A 24,156-nucleotide genomic window follows, 5' to 3' on the forward strand; every position below is an offset into this window, starting at 1 on the left:
TGCCAAAAAATATGATAGTTCTGTCAGAGGTTAACTCATGAGGAAACAATCAAGTTCGGATCAAATATAAGATATGTGTTTCAGACTTAATAAGCGAACCCGCAGACGAACCTATATTAGAAGTCATTTTAGTGTCCAGTCCTTCCTTGGTCCAGTCCATATGCTTGTCCATATGCTTAAGATCCCTATACAGGGGATAGACAAAATGATCGGGACAGGCAAAATTTTCACTTTTCAAAAAATGTTCAACTAGCTGTAACTTTTTGAAACGTGCATCAAATATTCTCAGATTTTCACTGTAAGTTGATCAACTAGTTGTGTATCAGTGGACAAAATTTAGAAATGATCGGGCTATTCTGTACGAAGTTATAAAGGTTCCAGAAAAAGGTATAATTATCCGATAGCCAACTTTGAGCTGTTATATCTCCGGATTTTATGAACCGAATGCAATGAAATTTTGACTATTTATGACTTATATAATGAGCTTTGAAAAACTTTTGACGCAACTTAAAATTCTTAACACGGAAGAAAATTATTACAATAAGTTTATTTTTCTAAAAAAACACCAAATTTTCTAAAACTTCAACATCGTTTCAAAATTTAAGATGCTAATTATAGTTCATTTAAATTCCCTCTAGTTGTCTTGAATATAAATATGTTTTGAAGGAAAGTAACAACGTAGCCTTCAATTAATAGAAAAAGTATTGGGATGCATATTAAAAATAGACCAATTTACTAAAAAATCATAAAATAAATAAAATCTCTATAGCTTTTTCTCTTGTTAATAATTAAAAGTTGTGTCACACGTTTTTCAAAGCTCATTATATAAGTCATAAATGGTCAAAATTTCATTGCATTCGGCTCATTGAATCCGGAGATATAACAGCTCAAAGTTGACTATCGGATAATTATACCTTTTTCTAGAATTTTTATAACTTCGTGTAGAATAGCCCGATCTTTTCCAAATTTTGTCTACTGATACACAACTAGTTGATCAACTTACAGTGAAAATTTGAGAATATTTGATGCTTTAGTCGAAAAGTTACAGCTAGTTGAACATTTTTTCAAAAGTGAAAATTTTGCCTGTCCCGATCATTTTGTCTATCCCCTGTATGTCAAAGATAAATTTCGTCAATCGCATGTGATTCGGTTGTGGTCAAAGACCCAGTTCACAAAAGAGAAATGGATAAAACTCCCCTAAATGCATTCTCATTCTTCTTATCGCACTCTACATACCTTTCCCGCCTTATCTCTTGTAGCTCCAGACCTTAGGCCACCTAGTTTATCACTTACTACTTCTCCGTCTTTCTGGCTCAACGTTCCCACTGGAACTAGGCCTGCCTCACTTCAACTTAGTGTTCTTTGTGCACTTCCACAGTTATTAATTGCCTGCCATTGCATGAATTTGTATATTGTGCGGCAAGTACAATGATACACTATGCCCAGGGAGTCGAGAAAATTTCCCAACCGGAACGGGAATTGAACCCGCCTCTCGGGATTGGCGATCCATAGCCTTAACCACTAGGCTAACTGGATTATCTCTTACTAATACATTTTATTGAATTAAAATTTATTTAAGCTTATTCACTTTTTTCTCTTGCATTTTCTTTGCTTCAAAAAGTCACGAACATAAACAAAACGAAGCACGGAAAAAATCTTAAATTGAAAAACAATAACTAAAAATGCACGGAAAAATATTATTTTGGAAAAGTGAATGGTTCAAACGTAACTAAAACAGTATAATATATTGTTACATAAAGATTTGATGTAGATGTATTGTTTATGCAACTGAGTATGTATGTATTCAACCTCTGCATGTACTTCTATTTATGTGTAATATATGACAAATAAAAAAAGCTAGCTCTTAACCATTGCAATGGAAAGACGCATCCGCGTTCCGCCTAATTTATTGCGTTCGAATGATCACGATGGTTAATTATTCCCGCCCTTGCGCGAACATGTATAGTAGATACAATGTGAAATGCTTTTAGTGAACCATTCCATTACAATACATTTTATTGTAGCTAGTACACTGCATGGTGCAGGAATGGTTTTCACCAAGCATTGTACGGTTAGTTTTTATCCGGGATAAACTTCATTACGGTGCAATTTCTGGCGCTCTTGCCATTTTCCTGTTCAGAGGCATATTGTCCTGTAAGCGTACTCAATGAGTTACATATATGCCATTTACAAAGTTAAGATGAATGTGTGACCATAATAACTTAACCAACTTAAATTCCAACACCTGATTTCAGATCAGTCAGTCAGGGTGCATCAGTCTAACACTGAAAGTAAAAAGAAAATCGTGTTAAGTACTGCTCCTTTGAGTTCCACTAAGAATTTTGATCCTTTGACAGATACGTATTTCGACCTCAACTGTAAGATTGTCTTCAGTGTCTTGTACTTGACAAGACCAGGTTAATCATCAAGTTTCACTGGAAAATCATGGTTCATATGAGTAATCAAATCAATGAATACGATGCTGCTCTGATATCAAATAACAGATGATGAGTCTGTAAAATTGAATTTCATCTGGTATTATCAGATCCGTAATCGCAAACAACAGCTTTAAACGAGATGGCACCTCCGCAATTGACACACTTTATGCCTGTCAGTGGTTTTCACCAGAAACTTTCAGCCAAATCACACTTCTTCGTCTTTCAAATGTACTTATCTAAAATGTAATAAACGTACCATGTTTTGAATTGTCGATTTTAAGCTTTGTTCACACCTTTAAATAGGTCATTCGTGAAAATAGAACTTGCAAAGCAGTCTTTATGTGAATGGTGAATAGGAGAAGCTTTATGGTTGTGTTAACCTAGCCCCTATTTTAAGCATCACCTAGTTTTAAAATTCATACTTCCATTGAAATCATGTTGCGGAAACATCTTCAGTCAAATCGGTAGCCAAATTCCTAAGCCGTACCCTACAATTACTTCGCTAACCCAGGTGCAAACACCCCACCCAACTCAAAGTACAATGACCAGAAAATATGGACCTCATCACAACTTTAGCTTCTGGTTTCTTCCATAATAATTGCCCATCTACCACCGCCACTCATCGCGTAGCCGCCATATCCGAAAATGCAACCAGCACCAGCACCAAATTACCAATTTTCGCCCAAACGTTTGTTGATTGTTTTCCTGTTTTCTTCGCCTATTTTACAGGTTGGCCTGGCCCCGACCAAGTACCACTACTATCCGCACAATCAGCACATCTACTTCCTGCCGGAGTGCGCCATCCAACAGGTGAGTTCAAAGTACCTTGCACCCCTTCGGTTATTTAGACAGAAAGAAAAAAAAACGTAGGTTAGTTTCCAGCAGTAATAACACGGGTTCGCGAATTTTCACCCCGGATCCCGCCCGGGGTCGGAAAGGTTACAATTTGCGCGCCCGAAAACCGAAAGAGGCGGCGGTGGCCACCACGCGTTCCAACCCTGCCATTACAAAAGAGCGAAAAATGTTAAGCTCGGTGCGCGCGCGGTAATTAAGGGTTCATTGGCATCGCCGCATCTAAACTGAGGTCCGCGTTAGTCGGACGGCTGCCCGTCATCGCCGGTGTGGTCCATGCGGTTCAGGTTGTCGGTCGGTCGGCAACGGACTATAAGTAAGAAGGTCCACAGGGCTGGTAGCGGAACAATTTCTGGTTTTCGGTTGTGGATTGCGCTACTGATTCACGGTTTTAGTATCGCTTTTTAAATTGTAAGTTTTAAAAAACGCCTGCCTACTGTACATGGTCCAACCTGTGGTCAAACATTTCGGTATATTTTCAGTTTTCTTCAGGGCGACCTCCTAAAATAGAAAAGGTTGACACGACTTTGGGAGATCCCGCATGACCCAAACAATCTAGATACTGTCGGAAACAACCATGACCCGAAAGGACCTGAGCCAGATGGAATGTTACATCCTCATGGCACTTGTTAATCCAACTATCTATCCTCGGGATCAACCTGTGGGCTCACCTTCCTCGAGAGACCATTTGTATCCTCAGTATGCCTCAACATTCATTCGAGGATCTTCTTTTCAAGGACCTTCGCCACCGTGTCGATCAAGGCTATTGGTCTATATGCCGACGGGTCTCCGTGTGGTTTAACCGCCTTTGGCAATAGAACCAGGCTCTGCATCTTCCATACTTCTGGGAAAACTTCCTCGTCCAAGAATTTCTGCATAGCAAACCTGAACATCTCGGGAGCCTCTGCAATAGCTACTTTTAAGGCCCAGTTCGAAGCTTCATCCGAATCTGAGGTCTTACCTACGCTAAGGGACTTTGCTATCCTCGCAAGTTCCTCATCGGCGGCTCTCTCTTCATCGCCAGCCTCAGCTGTCCTACGAAAAGAGGCCAAGGACTTGGATCATGATGTGGAAAAAGCCCCTCAATGATCCCCTCCAACGACTCTTGAGACTGCTCTGAAGGAGCCGCTACACTTCTTGTCTTGGCCATCACGATCCTGTAGGCATCACTCCACGAATTCGCATTGTCACTCTGACAGAGACCCTCAAAGCAGGCTTTTTTGCGGCTTTGGCAGCGGCGTTCGCTGAACCTGCCGCCTAGCCCGTAGGTCCACAATCGCTTGAGTCCCTCAGTAAGCCGGTGGTCTCCCATTTCTAGGACTTGCCTAGGGAGGGTCACATCGCACGCACACAAGGCACCGCTTAAACTGAGAAGGTTTCACTCACGGCGGAGCGCCTCCCTAAATACCTAGTCATTGAAGTATGGCGTCTTCCACCTATGAGGGCTTGGTCTTAGTCTAACCGCATCTTCCTCTATCTGCTGCCTACTGTTGTAGTTGTTTTAGTCGATACTGTAAGGAACAGCGAGGTGATCGCTGTGTGTGTGTAGCCATCGTCTACTCTTCAATTTGAACTACTTGTTTGGCAAGGACTACAAAAAGTTACGACGATAACAGACTACTCTCTATTCCGACTAAAGGTACTTTTGGAACCGACATTAGTCAGATTGACATCTAGCATAGCCAGTGCCTCTAGCATGATCTGACCCCGCTAGTTCGTAAAACGGCTTCCCCATTCCACTGCTCAGGCATTGAAATCACCCGCTATTATCACCAGCCTTTGCCCTCTCAGCACGGTCGTGATACATTCCAGCATCTGCGTGAACTACTTGATCCACCACCGCGGAGGCGCATAACAGCTACAGAAGAAGACCCCGCTTGCTTTGGCGACCACGAAGCTCTCGTACGTAGTACATAGACACCAACTCTTGGACGGGATATTAAACCGTCGTCCATATCGCCTCCATTTTTCCGGACCCTTTCGCGACTCAATTGCCGCTATCGACGGGTACTCCGTATGGGTACCACTCAGAAACTACTTGACAAAATAACTACTGAGCTGCGTCACAGTGATTAAGATTCAGCTGCGTTACCTCCACTGTGATTAGTCACTTTGTCAGCTACGGCTCTTCTGAAGGCAGGGCATTTTTGATCTCCCGTTGGGTGCTTGTTGTTCGCGAATTTTCCGGAACAAATCAAACACGTGAATAGACTCAAGGGTGTCTTATGGCCTACGCCGCCGCATCGCCTACACAGCTTGATCCTGTCAAGACCTTTACAGTCCCATCCATGACTTGTGCTCTGGTTTCAGACACCTGAAGCAAACCTCTGGTGGCTCGTGTAAAGTCAGTTGGCATACAGCTCACCCCACCTTAAGCAGTCCTAGTTTAACGTACGGCTAATAACGTCCACCACAGGTAGCTTTACCGAGGCCGAACGACTGCGGTGGCCACCTGCACCTCGCACTGTTGCCGCGGTACCGCGACGTCAGTTATCTCATCTTGGTTCTTCACCTTCAGAGTTGCCTCCGCTCTTTCGCTAGACTTTCGTAGGGGGCGCCATTGCGCTCCTTGTCGCACTTAAGGTGAATATATGACGAAGCCACACCTCGATTTTTCAAAAGCACAAATCTAAAGAATCGAATGTCTGTTTGAGCTGAAAAGTTGATCGATTGGTTACCCGCTGGTGATGACCAATCGATCAACTTTTTAGCTCAAACCGACATTCGGTTTTTCAAATTTGTGCCCTTGAAAATTCGAGGTGTGGCTTCGTTATATATTCACCTTAAGTTCGAGGATCATTTCGCCCGTACGAGTACGTCTAATACTGCGCACTCTCAGTTGCGCACGTTGGATTCCAGATCTACGAGCTTGGCCACATACATTGCCTTCAAGATGTCCGAGTAGCTAGACTGTTCGATCTTGATAACGAGCGCATCGCTCTTTTAGCGCATGCCACCTGCCCTCCTACGTTTTCTAGGCTTGGATTTCCGACTAATCTGCGGTTTTTGCTTCTTCTTCTTCATCTTCTTTCGTTCTGTTTGGTCCAAGGACCAACAAGTGGTCATAACCCCCTGTTCCCTTCGATCCAGGACAGGCCAGCCTTGTCAGGCCCACCCATCTTATCTTTCTGGAACGCTTGGCTGCACACCTAGAAAATATTATGTAATTTTAAGTGTCCTGAACCTGACATATACGAGCATCTTCAAAAACACAAATTTAGAGGTTATAATATCTAAATTTACGTATATCAAGACATCCCAAAATAAAACTTATGTTTTCTTAGCGTCTAGCAATCGCTAGAACCGATTTGACAGATAAACATAGAAAAGTAAAATATTGTCATGCATGGGATTCGAACACTGGATCTACTGATCGTGAGCCGCATCTCTTACCTCTCGGCTATTTCACCGAGTTAAAAGGCAGCTGATGAACGAGATACTGATTCTACGTTTCTGGTGAAACGGATTTATTGACATCTAACGCAACCAACCAGCACTTCATGATGCACGTAAAATTGAGTCCAATTTGTGATTCAGTCTTGAAAACGTTTACGTTTTTTTGGTGATTCCGTTTCGTGGAAATTTCAGAATTTCTAAGTGTGTGGGGTCCAACTTACTGACTTTACTAATCAATTTCGGGGTTAACAGCCGGTTGACCTTGCGGTAGTTCGAAGTTTGGTCACCGGAACTTCTTTTAAACAAAGATACAGCTCACTTAAACGCTAAACTAAACTGATTTATTCTACCCTGCTTTACCTATAACTACAATTCATTCCGATGTGGCCAAGTATGCCATCTCGGCACCTCGTGGTCGGAGTCCGATCAACCACACTCGATAACCGCTGACGGTGCTCCATGCCCCAGCCGCGAACGATCGATGAAATTCGGTCAAGTCAGCTGGCTCCGACGTTAACTCAGGCGCCGCCTGATAACACCTCACCTGACGGCTGCCTTACACGCTTCTGGAAGTGCTTATCACGAGCAATCGCATCCGCCATACCTTTTAGACTTCCTGCGAAAGCTAAGGCCTCCTTCGCCGGTTCCGCCGCTGCTGCAGTCTTCACGAGTCTCACGTGATCCTGCTTGGTATCGTCCATCGAATTTCGAAGCCACAACAGGGCCGTTTTCAGGGCCTTACTAATGTTGAACTTCGTGGACGCAACGTCGATGATCTTGCCAAGCTGCTGCTCAGCCACCTCGACTGCGGGTAGTCCTTCTCTCTTTTGCTTGATGGCCCTCATCAACCACGCTCCATCCACTTACCTTATCCAACAAATTAACCGGGGAGGATATCGAATTGCCAAAGCTGGCACTGCGTACGCAGCCCCCTACAACTCCTTCTTCACTCCTTAACGGAGACCTTGCCAACCCGCTTCTTGCGAAGGGATTAGCCTCGCCACTATGAATGCCACTATTCTGAATGTTTTTATGTTGACTCATATTTAAATACCACAAGTAGCATGGGAAAAAATGTTTGCCACGACAGAGCCCTACATTAACGCGGTAACGTACAAAATACTGTGGGCCTCGCCCGATCACTCATTCATCGGCACGGGTTACCTGAAACCTTGAATTGGGGTTAGTAGGTATTCGTAGACGGCAACAACGCGGCTGACTCACACAAGTGTGGGAGGTCATGAAGCCCCTGGACTATAGTCCCTGCTGGCCCACCGGCGGCCCTCTACTGACACAGCATGACATGATCATGGTCGAGGAGGACCTGCAAGCACTAGAGTTTTCGAGCCACGCGTGCTAAAGACGATCTTCGGCGTTGTGCAGGAGAATGGTGTGTGTGGCGGAGAAGGATGAATCACGAGCTCGCTGCACATTACGGCGAACCCAGCATCCAGAAGGTGACCAAAGCTCCACCAGGTCCGTCCATCGTGTTCTCTGTCATCCATGCCTTCTTGTGCCAACCGGGTCAGTAGCGAACACCAACTAAGCAGGGTTGCTTGCTACCCGGCTTTCTTGCAACATGCTCTGTCCTTAGTTCGCGTCGCTCGAAAACTCCGAGTACTTGCAGGTCCTCCTCGAGCATGGCCCATGTCTCGTGCCCGTAGAGGACCATCGGCCTTATCAGCATTTTGTACATGGTGCACTTGGTGCGTGAGTGAATCTTTTTAGACCACAGCTTCTTCTGGAACCCGCAGTAGGTACGACTTCCACTGATGATTCACTTTTGAATTTGCGACTTACATGGTTGTCAGTCGTCAGTAAGGATACTTTCACAAGATCCTCCATCATATCAAAGCTATCGCCGGTAGTAGTAGGTACTGTGACGATAGACATTACTACCTAGACGAATTCGGTCGTGTTTGGTTCCGCATGCATGCCTGTACATTAGAGTGGGTCATCGTTTATATGGGAAAATGAAAAATTCAATGGTATCCCATCAGATCAAAGCTTTTTTGATCCCATATCAGGACCCAAATAAGTGTGCAAAATTTGGGCACGATCGGTTATGTCTACGTTTTGCGCATCGTGTTTGAAGTTTGTATGGGGTTTTATATGGGAAAACACACTTTTTTGCATTTCTCTCATAACAAGCTCCAATTTTTCTAAAACCGTGTAACCGATAAAGTGAAAACATAGCCTAGGGTGTCCTGAAAAACTTTGTCGAAGACCGCGAAGTGATCTGATGCTTATGGAAAAAGTTATAGCGTTGGCATTGCTTGGTGAAACAGCATGATTTTGTTGCTATTGTTATTCCTTTACATGTTAAAACATAAACACATGCCTGCGGTTCGTTGCTTATAACTATTTTCACAAGCATCGGATCGCTTTGCGGTCTTCAACAAAGTTTTTCAGAACATCTTAGGCTATCATTTTACGGTATCGGTTAAAAAGTTTCAGACAAACTTTTTCAACTAATGGCTAAAATGCAAAAAAGTATGTTTTCCCATAAAAAATCCCATACAAATTTCAATTGCAATGCGCAAAGTGTAGACGCAACCGATCGTGCTCAAATTTTGCACAGATACTCAGGACCCGAAACGGAACCAAAAAAGCTTTGATCTGAGAAAACGGTTCCGATGACCCACACTACTGTACATTGTTGTTGACGCAGTCACCTCGAATTCGACCATTGCTGCTTCGTGTTGCAGGTAGGTGTACAGCTTTGTTACCGTTCCGAAAGATTTGACGATAATATCCATGTCGTCCGCGAAGCATACAAATTGACCGAACTTTGTGAAACTCGTGCCGATGCCCAGGCTGTTGAGCCCGGCACACCTTGTCACAGTCTCCGGCGAGATTCGAATGAACTGGATAGTTCACCCGCAGTTTTGTACACCGTCCATCATTGCTTTAACCAGTCTTCCCAGAAAAGCCGCTTTCGTCCATGATTTTCCATAGCTCTGTGCGATCGATACTATCGTATGCCGCTTTGAAGTCGGTCAACAGGTAATGCGTTGGGACCTGGTGTTCACGGCATTTCTGGAGGTCCGTTGTCGACCGGCCGTCGATGAAACCGGCTTGATAACTTCCCACGAACTCATTCGTTTTAGGTGACAGGCGACGGAAGATGATCTGGGATAGCACTATGTAGGCAACATTCAAAATAGTGATCGCCCTGGAGTTCTCACAATCCAAATGGTCGCCTTTCTTGTGAATGGGGCAGATTACCCCTTCCTTCCACTCCTCTGGTAGCTGTTTGGCTTCCCAGATCCTGATTATCAACTGGTGCAGACACGTGGCTAACTTTTCTGGGCCCATCTTGATGAGTTCTGCTGCGATACCATTCTTACCAGCTGCTTTGTTGGTTTTCAGCTGGTGCATGGCATCCTTAACTTCCCTGAACGTGGGAGTTGGCTCATTTCCGTCCTCCGCTGCACTGCACAATGGTCCACGAACCAGATTTACGAGGAAAGATGCATGCAGCGCCTTCAAATGGTTTTTGAGGCAAATATGGTCTTCTACAAAGTTGTTCCTAAAAATAAGGCCCTCTTTTCAATATACATGAAAATTAGGGTGGTCCATATTTTCAAAGAAATTGGTAAGCAAACTTTTTTATTTGCAAGAATAACTGTATACATTCTTCGGGAAAATTGTAGATCTGTGAATTGTGAACAAGTTTGCCGAAGACACTTTTTATGTAGCTTTAAAATTGACCGATCTAGAGGTATTTTTCTGAATAAGCTTAGGGTGGTTCAAGAAAAACCGGTTTTCTGGCGTTAACTTTTTCAGTTTCGATTTTTCACCAAAGTCACCCAAGAAACACTTGTAGAGCATTTGAAGACGCGTCGTTTCGTGCGCTGAGATGATCGTTATCTCTTTTGGTTCAAAAGTTATAGGCATTTATCTTAAAAAATCATAGTTTTTTAAAAAGGTGTTATGACGGGTTGGGGCAAACATAAAAAATATCTTTTGCCCGCATTTAAAAGAAGAAATGTTGTTATAAAACATATCAAAAAATTAGAGGGGTGTTATTTTTGTAACTCAAGTGAAAATTACTTGAAAAGTGCCTATTTTTTCTAGAAAATCGTCAATATCTTTTGAACGGAATGACGTAGCAACATTCTCAGCGCACGAAAATGTGCGTTTTTCAAAGCTCTAAAACTGGTTCTTAGACAACTTTGATGAGAAATTTGAAACTAAAAAGATAAAGAGTTTAAACTGTTTTGACCAAATTTGGAGCAATTTCCCATAGTTTTTATAGGGTGACGCAAGAACAAATCGTTTTATTGCTTTATCTTTTTAGTTTCAAATTACTCGTCAAAGTCGCCTAAGAACCACTTTTAGAGCTTCCAAAAACGCGCATTTTCGTGCGCTGAGAATGTTGCTACGTCATTTCGTTCAAAAGATATTGACGATTTTCTAGAAAAAATAGGCACTTTTCAAGTATTTTTCACTTGAGTTACAAAAATAACACCCCTCTAATTTTTTGATATGTTTTAAAACAACATTTCTTGTTTTGAATGCGGGCAAAAGATATTTTTTATGTTTGCCCCAACCCGTCATAACACCTTTTTAAAAAACTATGTTTTTTTAAGATAAATGCCTATAACTTTTGAACTAAAAGAGATAGCGATCATCTCAGCGCACGAAACGACGCGTCTTCAAATGCTCTACAAGTGTTTCTTGGGTGACTTTGGTGAAAAATCGAAACTGAAAAGGTTAACGCCAGAAAACCGGTTTTTCTTGAACCACCCTAAGCTTATTCATAAAAATACCTCTAGATCGGTCAATTTTAAAGCTACATAAAAAGTGTCTTCGGCAAACTTGTTCAAAATTGATAGATCTACAATTTTTCCGAAGAATGTATACAGTTATTCTTGCAAATAAAAAAGTTTGCTTACCAATTTCTTTGAAAATATGGACCACCCTAATTTTCATGTATATTGAAAAGAGGGTCTTATTTTTAGGAACAACTTTGTAGAAGACCATATTTGCCTAAAAACTCATTTGAAGGCGCTGAATGCATCTTTCCTCGTAAATCTGGTTCGTGGACCACTGTGCACTGGCGTCGTCGTTTTCTCCGTTACCGTGGTCTCCCGTGCTCACGTTCTCCACACCGTTCAGATGCTGATCGAAGTGCTGCTTCCACCTTTCGATCACCTCAAGCCCGTCCGTTAAGAGGCCTCCGGCTTTATCCCTGCATATTTCGGCTCGCGGCACGAAACCGTTACGGGATGCGTTGACCTTCTGGTAGAACTTCTGTGTTTCTTGGGAACGGCACAGCAGTTCCATTTCTTCACACTCCGCTTCTTCCAGGCGGCGCTTTTTCTCCCGAAAGTGGCGGGTCTGCTGTTTCCGCTTCTGTTTATAACGTTCCACATTCAGTCGAGTCCCTTGCTTCAGCATTACTGCCCTCACTGCGTTGTTCTCTTCCAAAACCGTTCTGCACTCTTTGCCGAACCATTCGTTCCGTCGATTCCGTTCCACGTACCCGATGGTGCTCTCGGCTGCGTCGTTGATGGCTGCTTTCACTGTACTCCAGCAGTCTTCTAGAGGGGCCTCATCGAGCTCGCCCTCATCTGGTAACGCGGCCGCAAGATTCTGCGCGTATCCGGTTGCTTCAGTCGCTCAAGGTTGTACCGTGGTGGCGGTCGCCGGTACTGTACATTGTTGATGAAGGAGAGTTTTGGGCGCAGTTTGACCATCACCAGATAGTGGTCGGAGTCGATGTTGGTGCCACGATAGGTCCTGACGTCGATAATGACGGAGAAGTGCCGTCCGTCAATCAGAACGTGGTCGATTTGAGATTCCGTCTGATGTGGTGATCTTCAGGTGTAACGATAAGGGAGACTGTGTTGGAAAAAGTTGCTACGTAAGGCCATACTTTTGGAGGCGGCGTAATCAATGAGTCGTAGGCCGTTTTCGTTCGACAGCTGGTGGGCGCTGAGCTTTCCAATCGTCGGGCTGAAATCCTCCTCCTGGCCTACCTGAGCGTTTAGGTCTCCTATGATGATCTTTACGTCGTGGCTTGAGCAGCGATCGTACTCGCGTTCGAGCTGCGCGTAAAATGCGTCCTTGTCATCATCAGTGCTTCCGGAGTGAGGGCTGTGCACGTTTATTATGCTGAAGTTGAAGAATCGGTCGTCGATCCTCAACCTGCACATTCTTTCGTCGATCGGCCACCAACCGTTCACGCGCCTCTGCATGTCGCCCATCACGATAAAATCTGTTCCCAGCTCACGTGTGTTGCTGCAACTCTGGTAGATGGTATGATTACCTCTAAGCGTTTGCATCATGGATCCTGTCCAACACACCTCCTGCAGCGCTACGATGGCGAATCCGCGATCCTTCAGTAGATAGGCAAGTATACGGGTGCTCCCAATGAAGTTGAGAGATCGGCAGTTCCACGTACCGAGTTTCCAACCCAAGTCCTTTTTGTTCGCTGGGGTCGTTGCCGTTGATCTCGGTTCATATTATTCGGTTGCTGATTTTCCGTTACAATGTTTTTTTAAGGCTGGCTTGTAGGGCCTGACACCAACACCCTACTTTCCGGAGGACCATAGTGCACAGTTGAGCTTAGAGTCCTACCCTGGCACTCGGACGTTGATCAGCCGCCTCTAACATGGGGATCAGACGCTGTTGTAAGCCGCTCCCCCTGGAGAACAGACGCTCAGGTTTGCAGAAGCAAATCCCCCCCCCCCCCCCCTTCCCTGTCAGCCTACGACCAAAGTTCCCACCGGGGTTGGTTACTCGATCTTCTCTGAGGTTGCTCGCGGTCAGGCCGGTGCCACTTGGAGGTACGGATAGGAGTTGCTGGGCAGAGGCTAGTGATCTCAATGGGATCTGTGATGCGCGAATTACCCAGCCCTTCCATGCATGCCGATTTTCCAAAGCTATGCGCGGTCAATACTGGCGTATGCCGCCTTGAAGTCGATGAACAGGTGATGCGTTGGGATTTGGTATTCACGGCATTTTTGGAGGAATTGCCGTACGGGGGAGATCTGCTCCGTTCTCGACTGGCCGTCGGTGAAGCTGGCTTGATAACTTGCCATGAACTCATGATTATTATGTGACAGGCGACGGAAGATGATCTGGGATGGCACTTTGTAGACGGCATTCAATCAGAATAGTGATTGTTTTTTTTTTTCATTTTATTTACGGCACTTTACACCGAAGTGCATTCGTGCCACAAAAATAAACTAAATACATCAACATTTTCATTTACAATTCGTTATTCCCTATTTCACATTATCCAGTGATTTTATAAACCTATCTGTTCGATTATTTTGTTTTCTGAATTTTACGATCCACGCATCGACATCATTTGGGGCTGGATCCGGACCGGAGTCAGAATCGTCGTTTGCAGTACATTCCATATCCATTTTATCGTCGTTTTTGTAATTCGAACAATGGTCATCGAACGGTCTTTTTGCTCTCGTTTTCTGAGGCTGTTCATCTCCGCGAATGACTTCCTCGTTGCGATCACATCTGGTCGGCGTTAAGTCAGAGAGGACCATGTGTCTTTTACTTAATTTCTAGAAAAACGACTTTAAAGTTTGCAACTCTATAAGTTTTGAGTTTTTCAACGAATGTTCTTGAATTTTTGCCACAAATCTTAATAACAATTCATCACAGCATCACTCTGTATAGATCGCGAAAAAACGTAAAATAAAGTTTGAAACCGAGAAATTGCTAAGTAATTAATTGTACTTAGTCCACTCTGACTGAACGGATTATGGAAAATCCTTAACCAACTTCAGTTCACACTCAAGTTTTAACATATTTGATGGAAAAATAATGCACAAGTAGAACAACAGTTAATAGGAGTAGTGTATAATGTGAGCAGGAACTTTGGAATTTGATATTTCTGTTATTACACTGTTGATTAACATTTCCAATTTTTATGTTCAGTCAGGTCAGAGTGGACCAAGTACAACAGTTCAATATCACATAAAGGGTAGTCAATTAATGAGCTATTTAAGAATTCTTAACTTGAACATTTAATAGCTTACATCTTTTGAATGTATTTTCATAGTTCGGTACGTTTTTGAAATTTTGTAGTTACACAGTTCTTAATAATTTATTCAGAGGACTGGCATTTTACAAAAATTCGTTCAGACAGAGTGAACCAAGTACACAATTCTTAAATAATCGGTAAAATCAATTTCTTCATGAAATGGGTATTGGTACATTTCAATATGATGCCCAACAGCTACTAAATAAACATATTTTGATTTGGAAAGGATTACGAAGAATAAGGTAATCTCAACTATTTTTCTTAGAGACACATGGTCCACTCTGTCTGCACGCGAAATGCCCCAATATGCTCCAACACGATGATCTGTAAAAAACGATATTGACCTTAATAAAATGGAACTCAACGTGCTTTCTTGATAAATAATCATCAGAAAATGCGTTAGGGAGTCATACGGTTTGCAAACGTATCACATTTTGATGATAAACTATTTTATTTATTGGATTTTAACCAATACATATTTTTTCAACTCTCTTGACATTAAGCATATGGTCCACTCTGACTGCACACTATAATCGACTTTTGCAGTTCAATCAAAAGAAAATTGTGCTATAAATCTCGTTAATGTTAACATTAAGAAAATTGGGTGAATGTTCCAAGTAGCTTAAGTAATTCTTAATCAAATGTCCTTAAAATCTAATTTTCGTCAATTTTGCTACTTGGTCCCCTCTGACTTAACGCCGACCATCTCATCTTCGGTGGGGCTTCGCACTTATAACTCACTGACTGCTTATTTTTCTGCACACGTTGTTTCTGCTCATCATTGTGTTCGGTATAAACTTCTACCTGCATTTGGTTGTCAGCTGAAGATTTTGGTCGCACAGATTGGCCATCGTTTGATGGTTTCCCTGCTCTTGCTTGCTTTTGCTCTGCTGCTGCCTCCGAGCATTTTTGATTGGGGTGCGCTTCCCTTTCACACTGGCGGCATGTTGGTATCTGTGAGCGATAAGTCACAGTTGTCATTTGATTTTGGATCCGAATGAATGATGGTACATTTTTCTTCAGTTCGATCCGTACTACACGAACTCCATTTGGTATTCCCGGAAAGAACTTCCTTCACAATTCCCGCGCTACCGATTTGACTTTACCGTATTGTTCCATATGTTCGGCTATTACAGTGTTGGGTATACACGGCGGAAGATCGTGTATACGGATGTTGATTGCGGTGTCCTCCATATAGACCGGGATATTGAATTTTTTCTCCCCCGCTTCCATGGTGTGTTTGAGGTGATGTAATGCAGCAATGCGCTCTGCTGCTTCTAAGGAACGCATCTCGATGAGTGCACAGTTCCGTAGGGTGTGTAGCTGGAGACTCTTGACTGCTGCCATGTCAATCTTGAGCTCATCGTTTAGAAATTTGCCAATGGTTCCTGTGCTCGGTCGGGCGGGAAGAACAGTAAAATCGATCACTACTGTGTTTTTTCGTGTAGTGGCTATTGTGTCGCAAGTCACAATAGAACACCGCAACGAAAGTTTGCTCGCTAGCAAAAAGCAACCGATCAGATTGAGCGATAGCTGACAACTGAAGTGATTGTTCGGAAGTTCTCACACTCCATTGTAGGGCATACGACCCATTTCTTCGGTAGCTGTTTGGTCCCCCAGATCCGACCTATTAGTCGATGATGCCAGGTTACCAACGTTTCCGGGCTCATTTTGATGAGTTCAGCTTCGATACCATCCTTACCAGCTGACTTATTGATCTTGAGCTGCTGGATAGCATCCTCTACTTCCCTCAACGTGAGAGATGGCTCGAAGGTGCTCCCTGCTGAACTGACTCAATCATTCCTCGCGCCTTGGTCCTCCATGTCTGCGCTCCCCGCACCATTCAGGTGTTCGTCATAACACTGCTTCCACCTTTCGATCACCCACATCTATCCGTCAAGATGCTGCTATCCTTATTCCTGTTAATTGCGGCTCGTGGCACAAAGCCTTTTCGGGATGCGTTGAGCTTCTAGTAGAGCTTCCGTATTTTTTGTGCAGCAGTTCATTTGCTTACACTCCAATTTTTCTCCCGGAAGAGACGGGTCTGCTGTTTCCGCGATCTTTTGTATCGTTCCACGTTCTGCCCCGTGTGCTGGTGCTATCTCCACTGATACGCACCACGTTTCGCTAGTGAACAACAACACATAGCTCACGTTAGAATTGGAAATTCGAATGTTGAAACAAGAAATTGTTAACTCAAACTATACTGCCATCGCGGCCACTAGCTCTTGTAATCTGACCTGTACCAGCCCTGCCACAACACAGTGCCGATCTGCGATCTGACCGTGTCGAACCAGGGCGGGCGGCGCAAATTAAAACGCGATCCCCCAGCCGCAGCCAGACGACGCTACGCGACGGGAACGGCGATCGGACCCACGGCGTGGACGGAATTGGTGCACATCAACGCGCTACTACTGCTGGCTGGCTGGGAAACTGGGGAAACTAGGCCGCCGTCGTCGTCGCGTCATGACCTACGCCAAGAAATCGGGCGGTGCAACAGCGGTGCGCGCGGTGGGGAAGATTAAGATTAAATTTCGTGTTCTTTTTCATTTCTATTCGGGCACAAATTGCAGGTTTCAGCCAGCAGCAGATCATCGAAATTAGGTTAGAAGTGCCACGGAATCGACAGAAATCGGGTGCGCGCCCGCTCATACGAGCCGAAACGAAAACGCGGGAAACGCAACTCATTTGGATTCGATTCTTCGCTGCTTTGTATGGGGAGCTGAGAGGCACGGGCTATGAAATGAGATAAATTTCGATATGGCAGCTTATGGGGATGAAAGTCACAAGTACCGAAATCGGTCGAGTCGAGGTGCAAATTGATCATCATTTGTCTGACTGAGGCTGATGCGAGATTTGTTAATTTGACGCGAAAATTTCTCGGGTGATTCGGGGTAAATAATTATTGAGTCGGCCGGCAATACACAGGACCGTTAAGCGGAGGAGGCCATCACCACCGGCATCACCGACCTCGCTCGATCAGTTTGAATTTGATTGAGTCTCTCTCTACACATAAGCTACACTCGAAAATAATCACCTTTCTGTGAACTGACCGTCTTTATTCATCTGCATTTTTTTTTATCCGTACAGGTCTGCAATGCTGTCTACGTCCGGCTAAACTACACGCAACCCCTATGTGCCTGTCCTCCACGGTAAGTCTCATCATACCTATCAAACAACGGCGATTTAGAAGTAGATATAGAACGGTTCTCAAAAACTTTACGCCAAACAGTCATGTCTAGATCATCGATTCGGATGCAATCATCCGCGATGACTTGGCAAACATAGCAAAAGCATTTACTAACAGTGAGAAACAAAGTCGATTTCTCTGTGGAGCAACGTGGTAGTTCTTGTAAATGAACTATTTTTTGAACCTACCGTTATTTCGCGGATGTCTGTGATGTTCTGAATAAATTTTCAATTTCTTATCGTTTAATCAATATAAGAGCATCAAAACGAATCGATTAGGTGGTCGAGCTGAAGCATATACAGTAGAATGGCCCACACTTATATGAAAAACAAAAACTTTGGAAAATGCCAAGTCTTAAATTTGAGCAAAATCGATTAAGCCTAAGGGGACGCTCAACAAGCTTGTTTGTATGACAAAGCATGGCCAAATGTATGCAGAAGTTGAGTTTTCGCATTTTGCCGCTAGGTGGCGCTGTAAGTGTTCAATATTCAAACCCTTTGCCCTTTGGTATTATTGTAGGTGACTATATGCCAAACAACTTTGTCGAAGACCGCAAAGTGATCCAACGCACAGTGGGAAAAATCGACCCAAAAAAAACTGATCCTTTAAAGGCCGCTGGTTTCGGTACGTGAAGTTGACCATTTCTGACGTAGAAAAGTATGAGAAATTGATTGGTGCTAAATTCATTAACCGCGCGGCACGGGAAGTGGTCCATTTTGCACCATTTTGTCCTTTTTTCATACAAAAAGAGAATCAAAATGTACTTTTAAACAACCAACATGACTGTAGATTGCTGAAAATAGCTGCAGGTGAACATAAAAATATATGAAAGATCCTTTCGAGTGCGTATTTTGCCCCATATGCCCCAACAACTGCTGAAAATTGTGAATTTTACCTAATTATGAATGGATTTTCAATGTTACTGATTTGAAGTTGATTTTTTTTTTGGCATAAACAAAAAGCGCTAAATCTATTATCTTCAGGAGTTGTCAAATTTGCCCCATATTGCCCTATCATCATAGAAAAATGAGATTTAAAATGTATTTTTAAGAAACAGATACTGCTATGGGAAGTTGAAATTAATTTTATGTGCAATTGGCTTCTTTAGCGGTGTTTAGATAATTCTATATTCTGAATCTGCATACCAAACTGAGCCGAAATCCAAATTTGTATTAATGTTGGTGCCCGGGAACCTATTTTAAAATCAGTTTGAAGTTTGTATGGGAGCGATTTGTCGAATCACCCCTCGTTGCATTTTGTACTGGGCGGAGCTGTCAAACAGCTGCCCAGCTGTCAAAAGGTGATTTCAAAAACTCTCTTTTAAATTGTTAAAATAAAGATCTAAAAATCTCAAAAAAATCATAGTGGCTCAGAAAAAGGTGCTCTTTCGTATAAAATCAAAATATCAGTACATTTTTCAAAATTTAAAAACCCAATTGGAAGCTAACAGTTATTATGCGCATTTATGAAAGATCTTTTCCCTATTTTACCCTACATGCTCCTAAAACTGCTGAATAATAACCTTTTTTTGGATTGTTTAATATTTAGTAATGTCATTGGTTGCAATACATGAAGTCATTGATTATTTTTTTGATATATTACAAATACGGATTATCGACTAGCTTTAGAGTTATTCTCGGGAGGGTACAAATAGCTGTCCATTTTACCCCACTTTGCCCTGATTTTTTGCCGCCTCATGAATAAATTGATTTCCCGTATTTGCTTATGTTCAAATTGATGGACTTCTAGTACTGAAACCAATGTAATCGAAATGACAGTTGAAATACCGTAGTTGGGAGTGGAAATGGGTCTAAAATGCATGCTTCCACATTCATTTGCTTCTTTGCACGAAAAAGTCCTTTGATCACTGGAATGTGATCTTAGGTAATGCTTGCAGAAATGACGAAAATATATTTGGAGTTCGTCAATTTTTCTAAAAACTACAAGTGCATGAAAATTCACCCATTCTCACCCCCTCGAGGGGGGTGAGAATAGGTCAAGGGAACCTAATTTGTTCCGCATTAACAACAAAGCAAGTTAGTAAAGTTCTGGTCAAAGTTGATACTACTTATTAATAATTTACTATATGATGGATATGAGTTTGAGTTTCTAAAAAGTATCAATTTACCCAAAAGTGTGATGTTTCATCGATCCTCAAAAATGGCATTTTAAAAAAGGACTTTTTTCAAGCTTTTTTCAATGATTTATCAAAAATTAATCAATTGCTCTAGTAACCTATTTTTTTGACAGGAACTGCTGGCATCTACAAGGATGACGCCAAAAAAAATTTGATTCGATATTCACGATACTTCATGAGATATTTCTGATAATGTTTTGACCCGATCTCGCCTCTCTGACCCCCAACGACAGTATATGCCTTTTACTAATTCCAGCTGTTGGTGGGGAATTCAGGATATAATAAGCATTAATCTTAATCTGAATATGTGACTAATATGCACACAACTGAATAAATGAAGCATCTTAAATTATATAGATTGGTACTTCAAGACGCCCTAATCAGTTTAGTGCATATTTGTCATATTTTAATAAATGCTTATTATACCCTTAATTCCCCATCAAAAGCTGAAATTATAGAAGACATTTAGGGTTTGTGGGCTGAATTGCCTCAAATTTGGACATATAACTCAGCTTGGTTGGGAAGGATTTAGGGCCAACTCTGAGTTCAACAGGTTTCAAAAAACTCCCCATAACGAAGAGAACAAAACTGCCGAAAATACGTAAGTTCCCCTATATGTCCTTTTGATAACATTGGTTTCAGTACCAATGCAAATCATGGAAATGAATTTATTTATTACATGGCAAAAAAGCAGGGCAAATTGGGGTAAAATGAACAGCTATTCATACCGATTCTAGTATTAATCGATAAACCGCATTTGTAAACATAAAAAATGATCAATAACTTCATGCTTTGCAACCAGCGACATTACAAAACCATACAAAATATGTTATTATCCAGCAGCTTTAGGGGCATGTAGGGTAAAATAGGGAAAAGATCTTTCATATACAGTTAGCTTCCAATTGCACATAAAATTAATTTCAGCTACCCATAGTGGTATCTGTTTCTTATAAATTCATTTTAAATCTGATTTTCTATAAAAATATGGCAAAATGGGACAAATTGGACAACTCCTGAAGATGATCTGATAAAAATAGATTTAGCGTTTTTTTGTTTATGTCAAAAAAAAATCAACTTCAATCCAGTAACATTACAAATCCATTCATAATCAGGTAAAAGTGTGAATTTCCAGCAGTTGTTGGGGCATATGGGGCAAAGTAAGCATTTAAAAGGATCTTTGAGATTTTCTGTTCATACATATTTCAAAGCTTACTTAGACTAACCGTTTGTCGTCTAATTGGGTTCTTTAGGGGTATCCAGAATATTTCATAATCGGAATCTCCGCCCAAAAATTAGTCGAATTTTATCATTTTTGGTACCCGGGACTATTTTTAAAATGCATTTCAAGTTTGCATGGGGATTTTTTTTTGTTCGGAGCGAACTTCCACTTTATCGATTGAACTGTCATTCTATCCACGGAAATTAAAACTGTTTGGTTTATTTGACTATCAAAGCAAAGGTATTAGAACGCAATAAAATCACGTTATGCACAGAAAAACGAACTCTTTCTATTAGTCTTTTGAAAATAGCAATATTTTATTCACGAAACAACCCAATTCTCGACAATATAGTTTAGTAACCCTAACTTCTCTCTTAACAATTTCAATCGTAAGTGCTGCAGTGGTTTCGTCAGTATGTCAGCCAACAGGAACTCGGTGGGACAACACTTCAAAACGATTTGCTGCTGCTCTTGAAGATCACGAACGCAGAAATATTTGCTGGCGATGTACTTTGACCGCTTCTCAATCTTACCGTTTTCCACCAGTCAAATACAGCTCTGGTTGTCTTCGAATGTATGTTCGAATGAATGGTTATCAGCAACGACACGTCTTCACCTAGATCGACCATCAGCTTCTTCAACCAACTTAGTTCTTGGCATGCTTCGGCTAAGGCCACGAGCACCGCTTCTGTTGACGACAACGCCACACAGGTTTGCTGGCGTGATGTCCAACTAATGATGCCACCTCCAAGCCGTATCAGGAAACTGGAATTGGACGTCCTGTCCCGATGGTTGCCGGCCCAATCGGCATCCGCATACATTTCGAGCCCGTCACCTGTGGATCCAAGTTTCAATTTGTGGCTACTGGTCGACTTCCAGTACCTCAATACCCTCTTGGCCTCGTGCCAATCCAGTTGTGTAGGGCGGTTTGATTTTTGAGCCAGGATGGAGATGCTTACTGATATGTCCGGCCGACTGTGAACTGCTACATACAGCAGACTGCCGATGAGACTCAGGTATTGAGTGTTGTTCGGCAAACATTGTTCCTTCTCCGCCTCCTTCTACTGAAGGTAGCCAGAATCTAACGGTATTTTCGATGGCTTAGCGTTTTCCAGACCAAACCGTTCCGCGAGCTTCAGGATGTACTGTTCTTGATTCAGCAGGAGTCCGTTACCATCCCAAGCTGCTCAAGAGGCTAACGATGAGCCTTGAGGAACTTATGTGCGAAGTTCCAGCAAGGCTCATTGTTAGCCTCTTAAGCAGCCAGAAAGTTCCATTCGGAACTTTATCTGAACTTCGTGGAACTTGAAAGGGCATTTTGTCAAGGGAAGCGGAGCTTTTGGTTACTTGGGGAACCCTTACCCTATGGCATGATACGGTTATACGCTTGGTAATGCTAGCCGCACAGACACGAGGCTCCACATTTTTTTTTTGTAAGTAATATATATCGTTCTTTATATCATCGCAGCATATTAATTGAAGGGATTAGAATATTTTAGTTTCGGTGCCCGAAAAATGCACTTAGGCTGAAGCCCATCCCTGAATAGAACCATGCTTCCACAATTAGGAGTAGGCACAAAAATTCAATTAGGTGGTCTTTGTTCGAGTAATTTATGCTAATTGCTTCCGAATTCATCGTTCAGTAATTTGATGCCTGTTCTCCTGACCGGTTTTTTTTTCTAATACCCAGTTATAACGAATTGATTCTTGCTATTCGTTCTCATTCTCCAACACGTTGTGGCATCCTTTGACACTATTCGCCCTACTATTAGCCACCGCTGAGACAAGTTACTTAAAAGGAAAGTGTCCCAAAGCATTACCACCTTTAGGTCACTGCCCATCTGGCTTCAACTCCCAAGTCTATATCGACGACATGAACTGGGATGCTGAAGCGTTTGGTCCCTTCCGCATACCGAACAGAGAAATCAACGGCGAACTTATACGGCAAAACTGCTGGAAGCTTTCGCTGAAATGCACCGAACGATCCATCATCATCATCATCATGAAGTGTTCCTGCCCCGAGCGAGAAGACGCTATTGGTATCACAGCAAATATGGGACGAAATTCAACTAAAAAACTGTTTTTGGATTTGCCACTACTACGAGGGTTTACGTGGAAGACACCGGAAGGATACGAAGGCGTTAGAATTGCCAGCTGCAGAGGCTTTCCAAATGGGAGCTACACTACAGCTAATGTTGTTGGCAAGTCGGTGAAACATCCGCCTTCGAAGAGAAAACTTAATACATATGACGGAAACGGACTGGCCTCTTTGTAACATTGCCGTCGAGGTGATTCTACAGAGACCAAGTGTCAAGGATGCACTGAAGAAATTCTTGGTGATGATATGTGTCGTTCTCACGATAGCAGCCATACTTATGTCGTTTGTCAATCGACACTTCCTGGGAGCGAAAGGACCCCAATCCAATTGATGGGATATAGATGCGATCCCTGAACTCCACTATGGCTTACCAGGTGGCCAAAAATCATGAAAGTGATTACCTCTGATTTATATTTCTCCACAGTAATTCGACAGCTAACAATGCTAAAAATTTCCTAAAATTTCGGTGCATTATATTCTATGGTTCCGGAGATATACAGGGGATGGCCAAAATGTTTGGGATAGGTTACTTTTTTCTCTCACAAAAAAGTTCACCAAGCTATAACTTTTCACTTTTCCAAATTTCATTCCATTCGGTTCACTGGTTTCCGAGATATGACAGTTCAAAAATAAATTGTTTTAAAAATAGTGTTTTACGAGAACGGTTCTAGCTTCGCGAAAGATTAACCAATCGAGCTCAAATTTGTACCAATGATGCACATATAATAGGTTAACAAACAGTCAAAATTTGAGAATTGTTGATGCACTCCATGAAAAGTTATAGCTTGGTGAACTTTTTTATGAAATAT

The 24,156-nt window shown here is 42.5% G+C and overlaps 1 protein-coding gene across 1 annotated transcript in view; it reads left to right on the forward strand.

Moving 5' to 3' along the window:
- LOC109405833 (uncharacterized) overlaps positions 1-24,156 on the forward strand; it is a 403,151-nt gene that overhangs the window by 306,628 nt on the left and 72,367 nt on the right. The window contains exons 3-4 of the mRNA XM_029870293.2: positions 3,168-3,248; positions 17,794-17,855. Of these exons, the coding sequence (XP_029726153.1) occupies positions 3,168-3,248; positions 17,794-17,855 (143 nt within the window). The remainder of the gene's footprint in view (positions 1-3,167; positions 3,249-17,793; positions 17,856-24,156) is intronic.

This window comes from Aedes albopictus, chromosome 3 (genome assembly GCF_035046485.1).
Source record: "Aedes albopictus strain Foshan chromosome 3, AalbF5, whole genome shotgun sequence".
NCBI lineage: Eukaryota > Metazoa > Arthropoda > Insecta > Diptera > Culicidae > Aedes > Aedes albopictus.